We start from the raw sequence: 15,961 nt of genomic DNA on the forward strand, positions 1-15,961 counted from the left end.
CATGGATCCTTTGAGAAGTATAGAGGCCCAGGCCCCTACCATACCCCGGGGTTCCCATTCAATAGGTGGGGGTGGAGCCTGGGCATCTGTATGATTTTAAAGTTCCCTCTGTGGGTGTGATCAATGACAACGCAAAAATGATCATTCTGGCTGGGTGCAGTGGGTGGCTCATGCCTGCAATGCCAGCAATTTGAGATGCCAAGGTGGGAGGACTGTTTGGGCCCAGGGGTTCGAGACCAGCCTGGGCAACATAGTAAGACGTCATCTCTACAAAAAAAATATAAAAATTAGCCTGGCTTGGTGGCAGGTGCCTGTGTTCCCAGCTACTCAGGAGGCTGAGATGGGAGGATCATGCAGGAGGCTGAGGCTGCAGTGAGCCAAGATTGTGCCACTGCACTCCAGCCTGGGCGACATAGGGAGACTGTATCTCCAAAAAAAAAAAAAAAATCACTCTAAGGAACCCAAGCAGCAGCCCATTAGTAACTACTTTTCATTCACTTAGTGAGGTCCAACTGACCTAGAATTAATTAGAGTGAAAGGGAACTTTCTGCTCATTTTGCGGTTAGACTCGGGAAGTGGCAATGACATGCCTGAAGTCACAAGGGTGCCTGGTGAGAGCCCAGATTCAGAGTCATGGGATTTGATTCCTACCAGGCCTCTCCTGCATGGGATGAGTGAGACCTAATGCTTGGGGCCTCCAGGCGAGGGATGGTGATGACCCCTAAGGCCAGACAGGAGCCAGATGGCACAGGATAGGTATGTACCAAGAACTGCCCTACAGAGCCAGGCTGCGTGGCCAGACCAGGAGAAGAGAGATGGGGTTCAAACATCTCCCCCACCCCCAACAGGCCTTCACCTTTGACATCTTTGGCTTCCATAGAGTTCCTTCCTAGAAACCTCTCCTTCCAGTCACTGGACAACAGCTTCTCTATGGCTGGCACCACTGGAAGACAGCAAAGGGGTGAGGAATAACTGTCTTAACACCTCCCTGCCTCAGGCCTCTGCTTCTAACTAGGGCAGACATCCTACCTTCTTTCAAATTTCGGTTGAAGTCCAGCTTCTCCTGGCTTCCAGAGGCAGCCTCCGATGCTCCTGGTCTCTTGGGTTCTGGGGACCCATTACCCTCTGGAGAGCTACAGTCCTGCAAGACATACTGAATTGTCACCATAACCCCCAAGAGAAGGGGACAGGCTGCAGGGAGGGCTGGGCACCCCAAAGATGTGTACCCTGAGGGATCCCAGCCCTATCCAAGTCCTACTTCTCCACTCAGTAGGCCCCTTTGGCCTCCACCTGCCCAAGCTTTGTTTAGGAAAAGAACAGAAGATTTCAAAACAAAAGACCTGGGTTTCAGTCCAGGCTCAGTGACTCACACGATGCTTGATCCCACACAAGTCCCTGAAATGCTCTGAACCTGACTTCCCTCTTTTGAAAATGGAAATATTAATACCTCATCTGTCACAGGATTGTTGCTGGGATCAAGGGAGTTAATGCATGTGAATGACATTTGCCATTACAATCAGGGGCCACAAGTCAGCTATTAGTTATCACTCCCTTGAACACACCCACTACACCAGCTGGGCTGCATAGGGGAGCAGGTAGGGGCTGGCAAAAGTTACTCACACTCCCCACTGCCTGCCTCACTCCTCTTCTCATCAAAGTCTTCCCCATCCTTTAAGGCCTAGCTTGAGGCTCTACTTCTCCAGGAAGCCTTCCTTGATCACCAGTGCCCCCACCCCCCACCTCCCTCCTCCAGGCTGGATTCTTTCTTAGAGCCCATAACTCTCCTCATTTTCACTTATTTGGATTTTAATTATATATTACCTTTTTACATCTCCTATGTGAAATCAGAATTTTTAGGAGCTGCAAGAATCCTTATGAATCATGCAGCTCAATTCTCTTGTTTTTTTAAGGGTGAAGAGCCGTATCATCTTTAACAGTGACCTAATTCTTGCTTGTGTAATCAGGTTGATTTTCCCAAATCATCTGAAAAATCTGGTAGATTACTTTTAAGCCAAACTTTAGCATGTGTGTCCCATCTCCCCATCTAGTCCTCAGAAGCAAGGACTGGGTCACACATAGGTGAACAGTCACTATCAAGCAAGTAAGCACAAGCATGAGTCCAGGTCCTGCTCTGATAGGTGACCCCGCTTCCAGCCTCAGACTGAACTTGGCTGTGCCTCCCTGCTTCCCTACATGGCGTCTTACCCCTAGGATCACCACTTCTGCCTGTATCTGCTGCCATCTAGGGGAGTGGGCCTGCCCAGCCGAGCAGAGAGCCCAGGTACAGCGCATGGGTGTGAGGATGGAGGCAGGGCGGGGACACTGACCCAGGAGCCCCTGAAATTCCCCTGGGCTGGAGCTTGGGGGTCAGCACTATCCTGGGAGGCCCGGGCTGGGTCTCCAGGCTGAGGTTCAGCGGCAGTGGCTGAGCCCTGGGGGGCCTCGTGGCAAGGCTCTTTCTTCTCCTCTGACTTGATGGTGCAGTTCACCATGGTGCCAACGCCATCCAGGGCCAGCTGGGCAGAGATGGGGCTCCTCATGGACATCCTGGGGGAGGGACAGAGTGAGCTGAGGTGAGTCCCCAGTCATAAACTTTTGCCCAGAGGCAGTGACCCTACCATTTGCTCCCCTGACCCCACCCAAGTGCCTCCTGGTGCCTGTCACATGGGCACACTCACAGAAAGGGCAAGCTTACTTGTGAACCCACAGAAAAATCAGCAAAGCCTCTTGTATCCCTCATGCTTTTTTGTTTTTTTTTGCTTTTTAAACAAAAAGTTCTAGAGAAGAGTGGGCCTACCCTTGCGCAGCAGCTGCCTGTGTAATGCTTGGGACTACGGGACTAGTGGACTGACGGCCCAACTAACGAGGCCAGATACTGACTGGCTATTTCTGAGCCCAACAGAGTTGGAGAGCGACAGCGAGAGAGAGAAAGAGTGTGTGTGTGTGTGCACGCATGTGTGCATGTGTCTGTGCATGTTTGTATGTATACAAATGCATTTTTTTTTTTTTTTTTGAGACAGAGTCTCACTCTGTCACCCAGGCTGGAGTGTAACAGCGCAATCTTGGCTCACTGCAACCTCCGCCTCCCAGGTTCAAGTGATTCTCCTGCCTCAGCCTCCCGAGTAGCTGGAATTACAGGCACACGCCACCACCCCCAACTAATATTTGTATTTTTAGTAGATATGGGGTTTTGCCATGTTGGCCAAGCTGGTCTCCAACTTCTGACCTCAGGTGATCTGCCAGCCTCAGCCTCCCAAAGTGCTGGAATTACAGGCGTAAGCCACCACGCCCAGCCTACACAAATGCATTTTTATAATTAGTTACCAATACTTAAAAATCAAGAGATAACACATAAAAATCTAGATTTGAACTTCTAGCTCAATTGTTGTTGTGGCAAAAATTGGCTGGAATTGAGTAATGGGTATTTCTTATGGACAGGCCAGTCTACTTTAGCCTCTACACTCCTACTACTCCTCAAAAAGGAAACCAAGTATTAACTATATAAGACATATATTCTTCTATATATAAGACATATAGTCTTCTTCTTACAGTGGAGATAAGGTAAAAGTAAATGATTTCTTACTTCATGCATCTATCAAATGGGGGGAAATAGCCAGGTATTGTGGTTCATGCCTGTAATCCCAGTTACTCAAGAGGCTGAGGAAGGCACATCACTTGAGGTCAGGTGTTTGAGGCCAGTCTGGACAACCTAGTGAGACTCCCATCTCTTTAAAAAAATAAAGGGCGGGGGTGGGGGGAATAATAGACTGAGATGATTGGCTTTACGAAAAATATTTTCCGGTATCTAGCTAGAATCTCTCAGAGTCTGGCCACCATAGGCATCTGAGTTTGCAGTTCCTAGTTTAAGCAGCTGGTATACCTGGCAGACCCTCTTGAGACTCTGCACCTGCTGTTCCTTTCCTGTCACATCACTGCCTGGGACATCTGAGGAGCTGAGCAATCGCAGCATCTCAGGGAGTGGTTTCCAGGGGTCATGCCAGGCTTGGGCAGAGCAGCAGATGCCTATCCTCCAAAGTCACAGAGATGCGCTCTGGATTCTAGTGGGAATACAGCAGGTTCCAGCTATGCATGGGTCCTGCCTCAGCTACTGACTAGCCCAGTGACCTAGGGCAAGTTGCTTAGCTGCTCTGTACTTCAAGTTTCCTCACCTATAAAATGAGCATGGTAAGAGTCCCTACCCTATAGGATGGCCATGAGGACTAGGAGTTGATATCTATATGGTACTTAGAATAGTTTGTGGCACCAGTAAGCACCGATCTGGTGTTTTGTTGTTTCCTTGTTTATCACGTTTCCAAATAACATCACATGATCTGGTGTTTGTTAAACCACTACTAGTTGGAATGCAGTATAAGGACCAGCAGCTTCAGCATGCCTTGGGGGCTTGTTTGACAGGCAAAGTCATAAGTCCCGCCCACAAATCAGAATCTCTGGGAGTTAGGCCAGGGATCAGGTTTAACAAGACCTCCAGGTGATTTTGATATGCACTAGTTAGAAAAGCACTGTTAAATACATTTTTTTGATTTTTTTTTTTTTTTGCATGGGGATTAGATGTTTAGGGGAAGTATGTAAGGCTAAAATCAGATATAGTAAAAATATCCCTACAGTAAAAAAATTCCTTAAACATCCCAGGTGCAGTATGGTATTTAAATACTGCATCAGCTCTGTATGGATGCATTTGGATAGATTGCATCAACTCTGTAAAATGTTTGTTATGTATTATGAAACACGCATTGTATATAATAGAGTACATGTAGAGTATTTTAAATAAGCATTATAATTGAATAAAATATATACAATCAGCCCTCTGTATTTGTAGGTTCCACATCCATGGAGTCAACCAACCTCAGATCAAAAATATTTAAAAAAGAAATTTCATCTGTACTGAACAAGTAGACTTGTCATTATTCCCTAGACAATATAGTGCAAAAACTATTTATATATGATTTACATTATATTAGGTATTATAAGTAATCTAGAGGCACAGGGGCTCATGCCTGTAATCTCAACACTTTGAGAGGCTAAGGCAGGAGGATTGCTTGAGGCCAGGAGTATTGTATTTTTTTTGTAGAGACAGGGTCTTGCTATGTTGCCCATTAGCCTGAGCAACATAGCAAGACCCTGTCTCTACAAAAGAATACAAAAATTAGCTGGGCATGGTGGCATGCGCCTGTAGTCCTAGCTACTCAGGAGGCTGAGGCTGGAGGATTCACTTGAGGCCAGCAGTTTGAAGCTGCCAAGATTAAGCCACTGCACTCCACTCTGTCAAGGTGACAGAGCAAGGCCCTATCTCAGAAATGATAACAACTGGCCAGATGCGGTGGCTCACGCCTGTAATTCCAGCACTTTGGGAGGCCGAGGCGGGTGGAGCACCTGAAGCCGGGAGTTCGAGACCAGCCTGACCAACATGGAGAAACCCCGTCTCTACTAAAAATACAAAATTAGCCGGGTGTGGTGGTGCATGCCTGTAGTCCCAGCTACTCAGGAGGCTGAGGCAGGAGAATCTCTTGAACCCGGGCAGTGGAGGTTGTGGTGAGCCGAGATGGTGCCACTGCACTCCAGCCTGGGCAACAAGAGCGAAACTCCGTCTCAAAAAAAATAATAATAATGATAATAATAATAACAATAAATAAAAAACAAGGTATACGGGAGGATGTGCATAGGTTATATGCAAATACTATGCCATTCTATATCAGGGACTTGAACATCAGCACATTTTGGTATCTTTGGAGGTCCTGGAACCAACCGTCTCAGATACAGCGGGATGACTATATACAGTCCTACATCAATTAATAGCATAAACATGTTCTGAGAAATGCATCACCAGGCAATTTCTTTGTTATTCAAACCTCATAAAGTATATTTACACAAACCTAGATGGTACAGCCTACTACACACCAGGCTGTATGGTATAGCCTATTTCTCCTAGGCTACAAACCTGTACAGCATGTTATTGTACTGAATACCGTAGGTAATTGTAAAGCAATGGTTAAGTATTTGTGTATCCAAACATCCAAATATAGAAAAGCTACAGCAAAAATACAGTAGTAGAATTCTTGCAGGACCACCATCCTATATGTGTTCGGTCGTTGACGGAGACATTGGTAGGCAAGCAGTGCATGAGTGCATGTGTATTTGATTTGATTCCACCTTGCTGATCAGACCAGACTCTCCTGCTCACCCACTTTCAAAGTGTAGGGTTCCCCAGAGGCTGGGTCCCAAGACAGGGCACTGCAGAGAGGAGCCTCCATGACCATAAGAACAAAGGCCCCATCCCACCTAGATGCAGAGAAGAGAAGAGACCCCAGGCCAGCTCACCCTGGGGTCCCCTCCTACAGCCCAGGGGCTTGGAGAGCATCCAGAAAGCAGGCGGCTCAGCCCATCCGGGCACCGGGAGGGGCTCAGAGCCAGGCCGAGAGCAGGGGGGCGAGAAGTGGGAGTGGGTGCAGTTGGGGAGGGGGTTTTATCCTGAAGCCGAAGGCAGCAATTACATAACAAACAAACCCTGGGCTCAAGCTGTGAATTAATCAAACCGCTGAAAATAAAACCTTCCTCTCAGGAACTTCAGACAAAAGAAATGAAAACAACCAGGCTGGCTGGAAAATAAAAGGCAGCAGCACTGAATGGGGGACAAAAGGAAGCCAGACAATAGGGTGTTGGACAAAAGCAATAAAGCCAAAGGAAGTGTGACAGGCGCACAATGCGGGCCTGTGGGCCTCTGATCCGTCGGCTCAGCGCCACCTCACTCACACCCACTGCGTGCGCAGGCCGGCCACCGGGTCCCTCCTCACTCCGGACTTGGGTCCTAAGGGTCTCTCCTTCATTCTGTCCCAACTTCAGGGGCTTCCAGCTCCCACCTCAAAGCCTTCCTGCTGCAGCCCAGAAATCCCAGCAGCAGCCACAGCCTCCAGGAGCATGGTCAGATGAACAGGACACAAAAGTCCAAGGTCTCCCCAGTTGGGGATGGTGAACGACCATCCATCCCTGGAGCTGATGGTGGAGGCAGAGGAGGCCATCATCTGTCCTAATTAACCCTAGGACTGCACGGCCCAAGATTGCAGCCACTTGCCCCATGCGGCTACTAAGCACTTATAATGCAGCCAGTCCCAACAGAAATGTGCTGTGAGCATCAAACCCACCCCAGGTTTTGAAGGCTTAGTACGTGGAATAGAATGTAAAATAGCTCATTAATAATGGTTACTGATTACAAGTTGAAATTCTTTTTGGATAAGTTGGTTGATAAAATACATCATTAAAATTCATTTCACCTATTTCTTTTTATACTTTTTAATATAGCTACTAGCAAATATTACACATGTAGTTCCCATTATATTTCTGTTGGACAGCGCTGCACTAGGACACCTCCTCCCTTTGAGCTTCTACACACACTTAGCCTCCACGGTCCCTCCAGCCAGGCACCATGGATCACCCTTATATTAGGGAGCCTGTCTCCTGGGCCTCTCAGCGGCCTACCCTGGCCTCCAGCACAAAGACAATGGCTCCTGGTGACCAGCCAAGCCAGCTTAGAGGTATCAGTCTGTTCACTAGGGCTTGGTGCCCACCAGATAACGCTGCCCAGACAAGGGCCCTTCCATCCTCACAAGTGTCTGGCTCAACGGCAGGTGCTGGGCACTGACTGGCCCTTAGTTGGTATCCTCTGGGCCCACTTGTCCATGAAAAGGCAACAGCCCAGGCACAATGCCACCCCGCCCCCACTGGAGAGCACCTCTGGGTCTCACCTTTGGGGGAGATGGTCCCTGGGTACCTCTTTTACCTCCCTCTCCCCCTCCCCAAGCACAGGCCTGCTTGAGAAGAGCAGCTGCTTTCCCTGCCCTGTCTGGTCTTGAGGGAACCAAGCCCCAGCCTGCCATGGCCCAGAGAGACGCAGGTGTCTCTGTGAAGAGCATCAGTACCAGGCTCCAGACCCTAACCATCCCAGAGAGGGGAGCGACGGTCCCATGATCAACTAGATAAGGGAGGAAAGGCAGTGAGATGGAAAGAGAGCGGTCATTATGTGGTCACTGCTCTGCCACTCTGCAGCTGGGGGTCTGCACAGTTTGCTTCACCCCTGCAAGCTGTGTCTATAAAACAAGGGTCCTGGAGGGAGTCAGGGGACAACTTGGAAGACCCGCAGGGTTTGAATCCAACAACCTGGGTTTAAATTCCTGCCCTGCCACAGGCTGACCTGTATGAACCTAGTCAAATTAATTAACCTCCCTTAGCCTGTCTCCTCATCCATACAATGGGTACAATAACCCATGTCTCACTGGTGTCCATGAAGATCAAATAATACAGGGTGAATATCTATTCTATAAGTTGTGTGCAGTCCAGGATGCTCTGAGAGTCAAGTGGTTGAGAGAAAAGCCTCTAGGGTCAGACAGACTTGGGTACATTTGAATCCCAACTCTGACCAATCATTGCTCTGCAACCTTGGGCAAGTAACTTAACTTCTCTGAGCCCATTTCCTCCTCAGTAAAATGGGAATAAGAAACTCAACATCAAGAGATGAATCTCCTGTTAACACCACCAGACCCTATCAGAGTGCCTATTTTACATTCTCATGGCACTTTGAACTTGACCTTAAAAGTATTTATCACAATTGGTAATGATACCTTTACATGCTTAATTTATTTTGGAGTCGCTGGGCGCGATGGCTCACGGCTGTAATCCCAGCACTTTGGGAAGCCAAGGTGGGCAGATCGCCTGAGGTCAGGAGTTTGAGAAGCTTGACCAACATGGTGAAACCCTGACTCCAGTAAAAACACAAAATTAGTCAGGTGTGTAATCCCAGCTACTTGGGAGGCTGAGGCAGGAGAATCGCTTGAACCTGGGAAGTGGAAGTTGCAGTCAGTTGAGATGACGCCTCTGCACTCCAGCCTGGGCAACAACAGCGAAAACTCCTTCTCAAAAAAAAAAAAAAAAAAAAAAAAATTTATTTTGGAGTCACCCAGTAGCCAAAAATATACCTGTTTCTGCTCATCACTGTAGCTCCAGAGCCTAGCACAGTGCCTGAAACACAGTAAGTGCTCGATAAATATTCTTAGAATGACAAGAGAGTGACAGAGTTCAGCAGCACAGCACAAAGCAGGTCTGGATGCTTAACAGGTGATGGATACTGTTAGGACTATTAGACAGCTCCTGCTCTCTCAGGTTTTTCTCCCACACCCAATTACCCTCTGCTGCCTCTTCCTTGGGTCTAAGTTCTTCCTATGAGTTACCTAAATACCCCCAGCAGCAAGGCGAGTCCATTTCCTTTTTTTACCTTGGGTCAGATAAGAAACACTTTCCATACTTTTTAGATTTAAAGACCCCGTTGGAGTCCTCCCTTAAGTCTCCCTTTAGACTTTCCAGAAACTAAAATAATCCCTCAAGTTCCTTTACTCCTTTGTTACACAGCATGCTCCTTGCTTCAGTGATTTTCCATGTGGCTCCGCAGGAGGTTTTAAGGTCAGTAACCTCAAACTCCGCTGTCCCAAAATGCCCAGAAGCCAAAGAACGCTGGGTCCACAGGATACAGGAGTTACTGGGCTCCCTCAGTTTCCACCCTAGTCTGATGCCTTGGTACTGGTCAGAGGCCACAAGTCCACAGGGTAGCCTGTCAGCCCCTCGCTTGGATGGAAGTGCTCCTGCGTGCCCAGTTTCCTCTCTTGCCCAACCTCAACACATTTTATAAACAGATAAACTGAGGTCAGGAGATGTTGAGTTCACACAGCTTTTGGGGCAGCACTGCTTCAAGACTATATAGAATGGCCGGACGTGGTGGCTCATATCTGTAATCCCAGCACTTTGGGAGGCTGAGGCGGGTTGATCACCTGAGGTCAGGGGTTCAAGACCAGCCTGGCCAACATGGTAAAACCCCATCTCCACTAAAAATACAAAAATTAGCCAGGCATGGTGGTGCATACCTGTAATCCCAGCTACTCAGGAGACTGAGGCAGGAGAATCGCTCAAACCCAGGAGGCGGAGGTTGCAGTGAGCCAAGATTGCACTGCTGCACTCCAGCCTGGGTGACTGAGGGAGACTCTGTCTCAAAAAAAAAAAAAAAGATTATATAGAGTCAAAGGCCTTCAGCCAGCTGGGGCGCTAAGTGGCATCTCTGCTCTGCCCTCCCTTCCTTCTCAGGAACCCACCTCACAATCCCTCTTCCGTTCTTCTTCCTCCGTGGTCTTATCTCACCCAAGTGAGCATCCTTAAGAAGTGAAGACCTCTAAGGAGAGGGCTCCAGCCATCTTCGCCCTTGACATGCAGAGCCTTGAGTCTCAGCTTGTGCCTACCAGGCCCTGAGGCCCCCAAATCCAGCACCTGAGACAAGGTATAGAGAGGCACCCGCCTCCATGGAGGGCCAGTGGCTCAAAGCATGGCCCTTATATGACAAAGCCCGCTGCAGGTGCCAATCTTCTTCCTTTCTCCTCCCCACAACCAGCCCTGTCACAGCCCCTCTGAACCCCACCAACCCACAGGCGCACACAAACCTAGCCCCTTTCTGCCCAAAACAAATCACCAGCCACTTCCTCTTCTAACCAGTCAACAACTGACCCTGTTGGATTGGAATCAAAGGAGTTTTTACTGTCAGTCCTTCCTCCCTCCACAACGACAGCCTTCCCCCACCCTACAAAAAATATCTAGATGAAGATAAAGATAGAGATAAATTCCAGTCATCGTAGCATGACGGGTGACTCAGACCCTGGGGTACAGGAAGCCTGGACAGACAGGCAGACCCTCTGAGAGGGCCAATGCCTACACTTCCCCGCTGGGCACACACTAATCCCCCTCCACGGCTGGCTCCCACTCCCAAGCTTGCTCTGAGTGGGTGGTGCCAAGGGGCATCACCAGGGAAAGAGATCCATGCAGCAGGGGTGGGGCAGGGCTTGAGTCCCAGGGGAATGCCACTTCCTCTGAAAGCCCCCAGAGAGCTGAGAACCTCAGGCTGCCCTAAACAATAGGCCAAGGCGTGGGTGCCCAGAACAGTGCCCCGGTGCCACATCCTGCCATTCTTCTCACAGACCACACCCTGCCACCCTTCCTGGCTACACCCGATCCTATCTCTAATGTTTACTCAGAGCTGGGAGCTGGACTGGCTGCAGGCTTGGGACAAAGCTTTCCTGCGAGTCCCTCTCACCCTTTCCAGCCTCTGTGAGCCCTGGGGGGTATCAGATCCAGGGCACGGCCGGTCTGGTCTAGCCCAGCTCAGGGGGGCCACAGCCAACACTCCCTCGGCTGTTTCCAGGCTGGTCAGGGTGGCATTCACCTGGTAGAGTGGCCAACATCAGACAGAGGCTGGGTCAACTCCTAAGCATGGGAGAAGAGGCACTTCCCCACAGCACCTCAGGTACAGAATCACAGTCCAGCCTGAGCTTCTGTGGCTGCCGGGACTCAGCTGACCCTGGCCCAAGGGCACAAAGGAAAACAGTGGCCAGGGAGAGACTGTAGCTGTGATGTTCCCACCTGGTCCTCAGGCCTCAGAGGCACCTGAGTCTTCTCCCAACCCAGTGAGTGGGTCGAGAAAGAGACAGATGGGACTGCTTGAAAGCGCCATTGAGGCTCCCAGTGTGATGTGTGCCTCCAGAAGGCCCCAAACCGAAAAGAGGTCAACAGTGTCTCTAGGAGGCCCTTCTCTGGAGGGCTTCCTGCCTCTAGGACCCAAGCCTGTCCCCAGGTTCTCCTGCACCCCAACAGCGCTAGAAGGCAGGGGTAGGCCTCATCCTTGTCTCCCAATGGCAAGGCCAAGCCTGTGTCCTGGACAGGTGAGCACATCTGGCTTCCTGCAGGGACAGTGCCCAGCCTAGGGCTGGGAGATGCAGAAATTGTGCAGCTGAGGCTGACTGGCCATGTCAAAGGCCCCTTGGGGGATAGCCCTGAATATTGACCAAAGGAATGGGAGGCAAAAAGCAGGCATGCAATGCTACAGCACTTACTTGGCTGCAAGCACTAAGTGAAAGGCTCTTCATTCACATTCCTGCTTAATCCTCACAAGAACACTACAAAGACTAAGGCTCGGGGGCTAGAACGTCCTACTGAGGGCCCAGCAGAAGTAGCATTTGAACTCAGGCCTCGCTGATGTCTAAATCCACATCCTTTCATTTATCAGCTGATGCCCTGGCCACTCTCCTCGGTGCAAAATAACAGGCTCTGGTCCAGCAGAGATAGAATGGCCGCTGTCTTCACCTCTTACAGGATTGCAGTTGTTTCTGACTTGAGTCATAGCCAAGGAAAACTTAGTCAAAAGAAACCCAGGCAGCTCTGGCAAATTGGGGGAAAGACTTCACCTCTCAAAACCCCCATTTCTTCATGTGTAAAATAGAGATTCCAAGAACTATTTTGTGAGTAAGAGATAAGGTATAATTACAGAATCTGGTACAGAATGTATGTTCAGGGAAGGAGGTAAGGAGAAAGAGCCCTAAAGCAGGAAGGAGTCCCTCTCCCTCCCTGCCGCCAGGGCAAGGGGGAGAAGGACTCGCACCCTATTCTCCTCCCCAGCCAGCCCAGCTCTTCCGGAGGCAGGTGGGTGGGTGTGATGACCCAGCATTGCTGGGAGGCATCCTGGTGTGGCTAATGGAAAAAGGACTTTGTCACATGGACCTGTGTCTGAAGACTGGCTCTATTATATACCACTAGATGTGTGGCCATGGGGAAGTTTCAGTTTCTCTATCTCTAAAATGGAACAAATAACACCTACCCCATAGAGATACAGAAGACTGAATATGATGGTGTTTGTGAAAATCAAAAAAATGTTTGCTCCCTGACCCACTGCCACCCCCTTCCCCCACATGGTCAAACAAGCAGAAGACATGCACCTGCAGAACACCAGGGCCCGCCACCCTCTTCCTCCTCCATCTGCTCCATGTAGGTCTCCCTCCCTAGCCTAGGTTATCAGTTTTCTGAATGCCCTGTTGATGTCCCCAACCACCCTGGAAGCCCCAGCAGGTGCCCCACAGTGCAAACAGGCGGAAAGGCTACAAATCTGCCAAGGAAGCCCCACATTCGCAGCGCCACCGCTTATCTGGCCAAGCCACGGTGCCTTCCCTTCCCCAGCTGATGACACAAAAGCTCTGCAGAACTCATGAGCTCCCTCATTTCCTCTGGAGCCCACAAGGGTGAAGTGCTATATCATTAACCCTTGCAGTCTCCTGCCAACCCCGGAGGGAGAGGAAGATGGGGACTATAGGGATGACTACAGACAGCGGAAAGGACAAGCGCAACTAGTCTGCAAACAGCCATGTTTACCCACCAGGCTGATGAAATCTCACCTTTGCCAAACACTCCTTCTCCCGGTACTGGGGTGGGCTTGGCATTATCGGCTTTTGCTTTGTGACAAGTCTAAGCCATGTAGACTAAGCCCTCATAGTACATGGTGAAATGAGGCTCTGGGAGACACGCAGCATTGGTTCAAACCCAGCATCCGTCTTAACTAGCCAACTAGTATAACTCTCTCAGCCTCACCATGTTGCCCAGGCTGGTCCTGAACTCCTGGGCTCAAATGACCCTCCTGCCTTTATCTGTAACTGGGGCAAATAGGAATATATACTCACTAGTGAGGTTTCAAAGAGTAAACGAGATAACACAAGCAAAGCCCAGTGCCTGGCACACAGCCGTGATGAACAACTGTAATGGACATTTTACCATTGTCATCTAGATTAGGAGGTGAAGGGTGGAAAATTGGGAAGCAGCTGGGCTCTAGGTAGCCCAGTGAATACTTGAGACTTAACCTCTTTACACCTCAGATTCATTGTCTGAAATGGGGGCTAACAATACCTACCTCTTATGCTTGCTAGAGAACTGATAAGTTATTATATAGAAAATACTTAGCCCAATGCCTGGCACAAAGCAGATTGGCACTTAGTATTGTGGTGGCTGAATGAAGGACTGTGCTTCCAGGAAACCTCTACCAGCCAGACCACTCAGCCCCAAACCAGTATGTTTCCAAGGCCTCCTGCCACCTTTTTTTTTTTTTTAAATAAAGAGGGAATCTCGCTATGTTGCCCAGGCTGGTTTGAACAGCTGGGCTCACGTGATCCTCCTGCCTCAGCCTCCCAAAATGCTAGGATTATAGGTGTTAGCCACCGCGCCCAGCCATCTAAGGCCCTTCTTAAATGCATTTCAAATATCAGCCTCTACGCATCTGTGAGCCCACAGCCCACTCCCAAAGTGGGCACTTCCACACAGCATCCTGGGATCCCAAGGGCTCAGGAAAGGTTTCTCTCCCCTTCCCACCTCAGGCACCCAACTCATTGCAGAGGCAGGAGAAATGGGTCCACGATCCAGACGGGTAAGTGGTACAAGAAAGGAAGAGAAGTCAGTAAATTTCATTCACCCAGAAAGCCACCAGGCAGTGTTGACAGGAGCACAGCCTTGAATGCAAATAGTCAGTAAACAACTTTGGCCTCCTCCTCTCCTCCCTGGGATTGTCTCCCTAACATTCCAGAAAAAATATATACCTTGACAGAAGGTCTAGGGGCTCCCTAAGAGATTCAAGCATCCAGCTCCCAGCTTGGCCAGCCCTTGAGGAGGTGAGCAGCAGCTCTATGATCATGGCGGCCAAGGCCCTAGGCCAGACTGGCACACCGGCCTCCCGTTGGCGCAGCCCGCTTAAGCCTAAGGTGTCCCCCATCCCAGGGGTTCTTGGTGGGATGACACTCATGCCTCATGTAAGCCTAATCACCACCAGCTCCCCTAACACAGGCTCGCTCATCGGACACCCCAGTTTAGCAGCTCTTCCTCAGGCAGCATTCATTCTTCCAGTGAACAAAGCGTTCCGTTCTTTCTCTCTCCAAAGGCTGCGTTTCCTCTCCCATTATCTACCCTATTGTCAGCCAAGCCTGCCACTAAAGCAAGTTTTCTTTTTCGATTTTGTTATTTCATGGTCCTCTTTATTTATGGGTGGCTGTTTGTTTTTCCTGGCTTTGGTGCCTTTTCAATAAGGGCAGGGAAGGAAGGGGAGAAGTAGCCTAGTCTACTATAATGCTCATCAAACAATCCCCAAAGCAGCCAGCTTTCACCCCAATCTGCCCAGCACCCCGCTTTCCATCACCAGCACCCTTTGGAAACTGAGGCAGGACCACATCAACCAAGACTTGGCAAAGGGGTGAGATGAAATACGACCCAGGAAGGGATCCTGACACGTGGAACCCACAATACTAATAATAGTAATGAATAATGGTGACATTCAAGACTATTTAGCAAGGGAGTCATGGGCACTGACCAATCCACTGAGGCTCTTGGGACAATCAGATGAATTGGCAGTTGCCAGCCACAAACAACTGGCTGAGTCACACTAGTATGTGGTGAAAGACCCCAATTATGGCTAACTTTACTTGTTAGAGATGGGGTCTCACTCTGTCACCCAGGCTGGAGTACAGTGGCACAATCACAGCTCACTACAGCCTCTCAACCTCCCAGTCTCAAGCAGTCCTCCCACCTCAGCCTCACAAGTAGCTGGAACTACAGGTGCATGCCACCATGCCCAGCTAATTTATTTTTTGTAGTGACAGGGTCTTGCTATGTTGCCCAGACTGGTCTTGAACTCCTGGCCTCAAGCTATCCTCCCGCCTTGGCCTCCCAAAATGCTGAGGTTATAGGCATAAGCCACCATGCCCAGCCTATGGCTAACGTTTATTGAGCATTTACTATGTGCCAAGCACTGTTCGAATCACTTTTACTTATATTAATTCATTTAATCTTCATAATAATCATCTGAAGTAGATCATATTATCATCTCCACTTTACAGATGAAAAACCTGAGATGCCGACTGGGTGCAGTGGCACACACTTGTAATCCCAGCACTTTGGGAGGCCGAAGTGGGAGGACTGCTTGAGCCCAAGAGTTCAAGACCAGCCTGGGCAACATGATGAAACTCCATCTCAACAAAAAATACAAAAATTTGCCAGGCGTGGTGAGGCATGCCTATAGCCCAAGCTACTCGGGAGGATGGCTTGAGCACAGGAG

At 49.5% G+C, this 15,961-nt stretch overlaps 1 protein-coding gene across 4 annotated transcripts in view; it reads right to left on the reverse strand.

Moving 5' to 3' along the window:
- Nucleotides 1-15,961, reverse strand: part of SOX13 (SRY-box transcription factor 13) — a 55,720-nt gene that overhangs the window by 12,265 nt on the left and 27,494 nt on the right. For 2 of the 4 annotated variants that reach the window (XM_019029132.3, XM_019029130.3), the window contains exons 2-4: nucleotides 2,328-2,547; nucleotides 1,030-1,141; nucleotides 857-943 (exon numbers count right to left, since the gene is read on the reverse strand). In XM_019029132.3, coding sequence (XP_018884677.2) covers nucleotides 857-943; nucleotides 1,030-1,141; nucleotides 2,328-2,546 — 418 coding nt within the window. In that variant the 5' untranslated portion in view covers nucleotide 2,547. The remainder of the gene's footprint in view (nucleotides 1-856; nucleotides 944-1,029; nucleotides 1,142-2,327; nucleotides 2,548-15,961) is intronic. The other 2 variants (XM_063709333.1, XM_055368902.2) reach the window with 2 other exon arrangements.

The sequence above is a fragment of the Gorilla gorilla genome, chromosome 1, assembly GCF_029281585.2.
Source record: "Gorilla gorilla gorilla isolate KB3781 chromosome 1, NHGRI_mGorGor1-v2.1_pri, whole genome shotgun sequence".
In the NCBI taxonomy this organism is placed as follows: domain Eukaryota; kingdom Metazoa; phylum Chordata; class Mammalia; order Primates; family Hominidae; genus Gorilla; species Gorilla gorilla.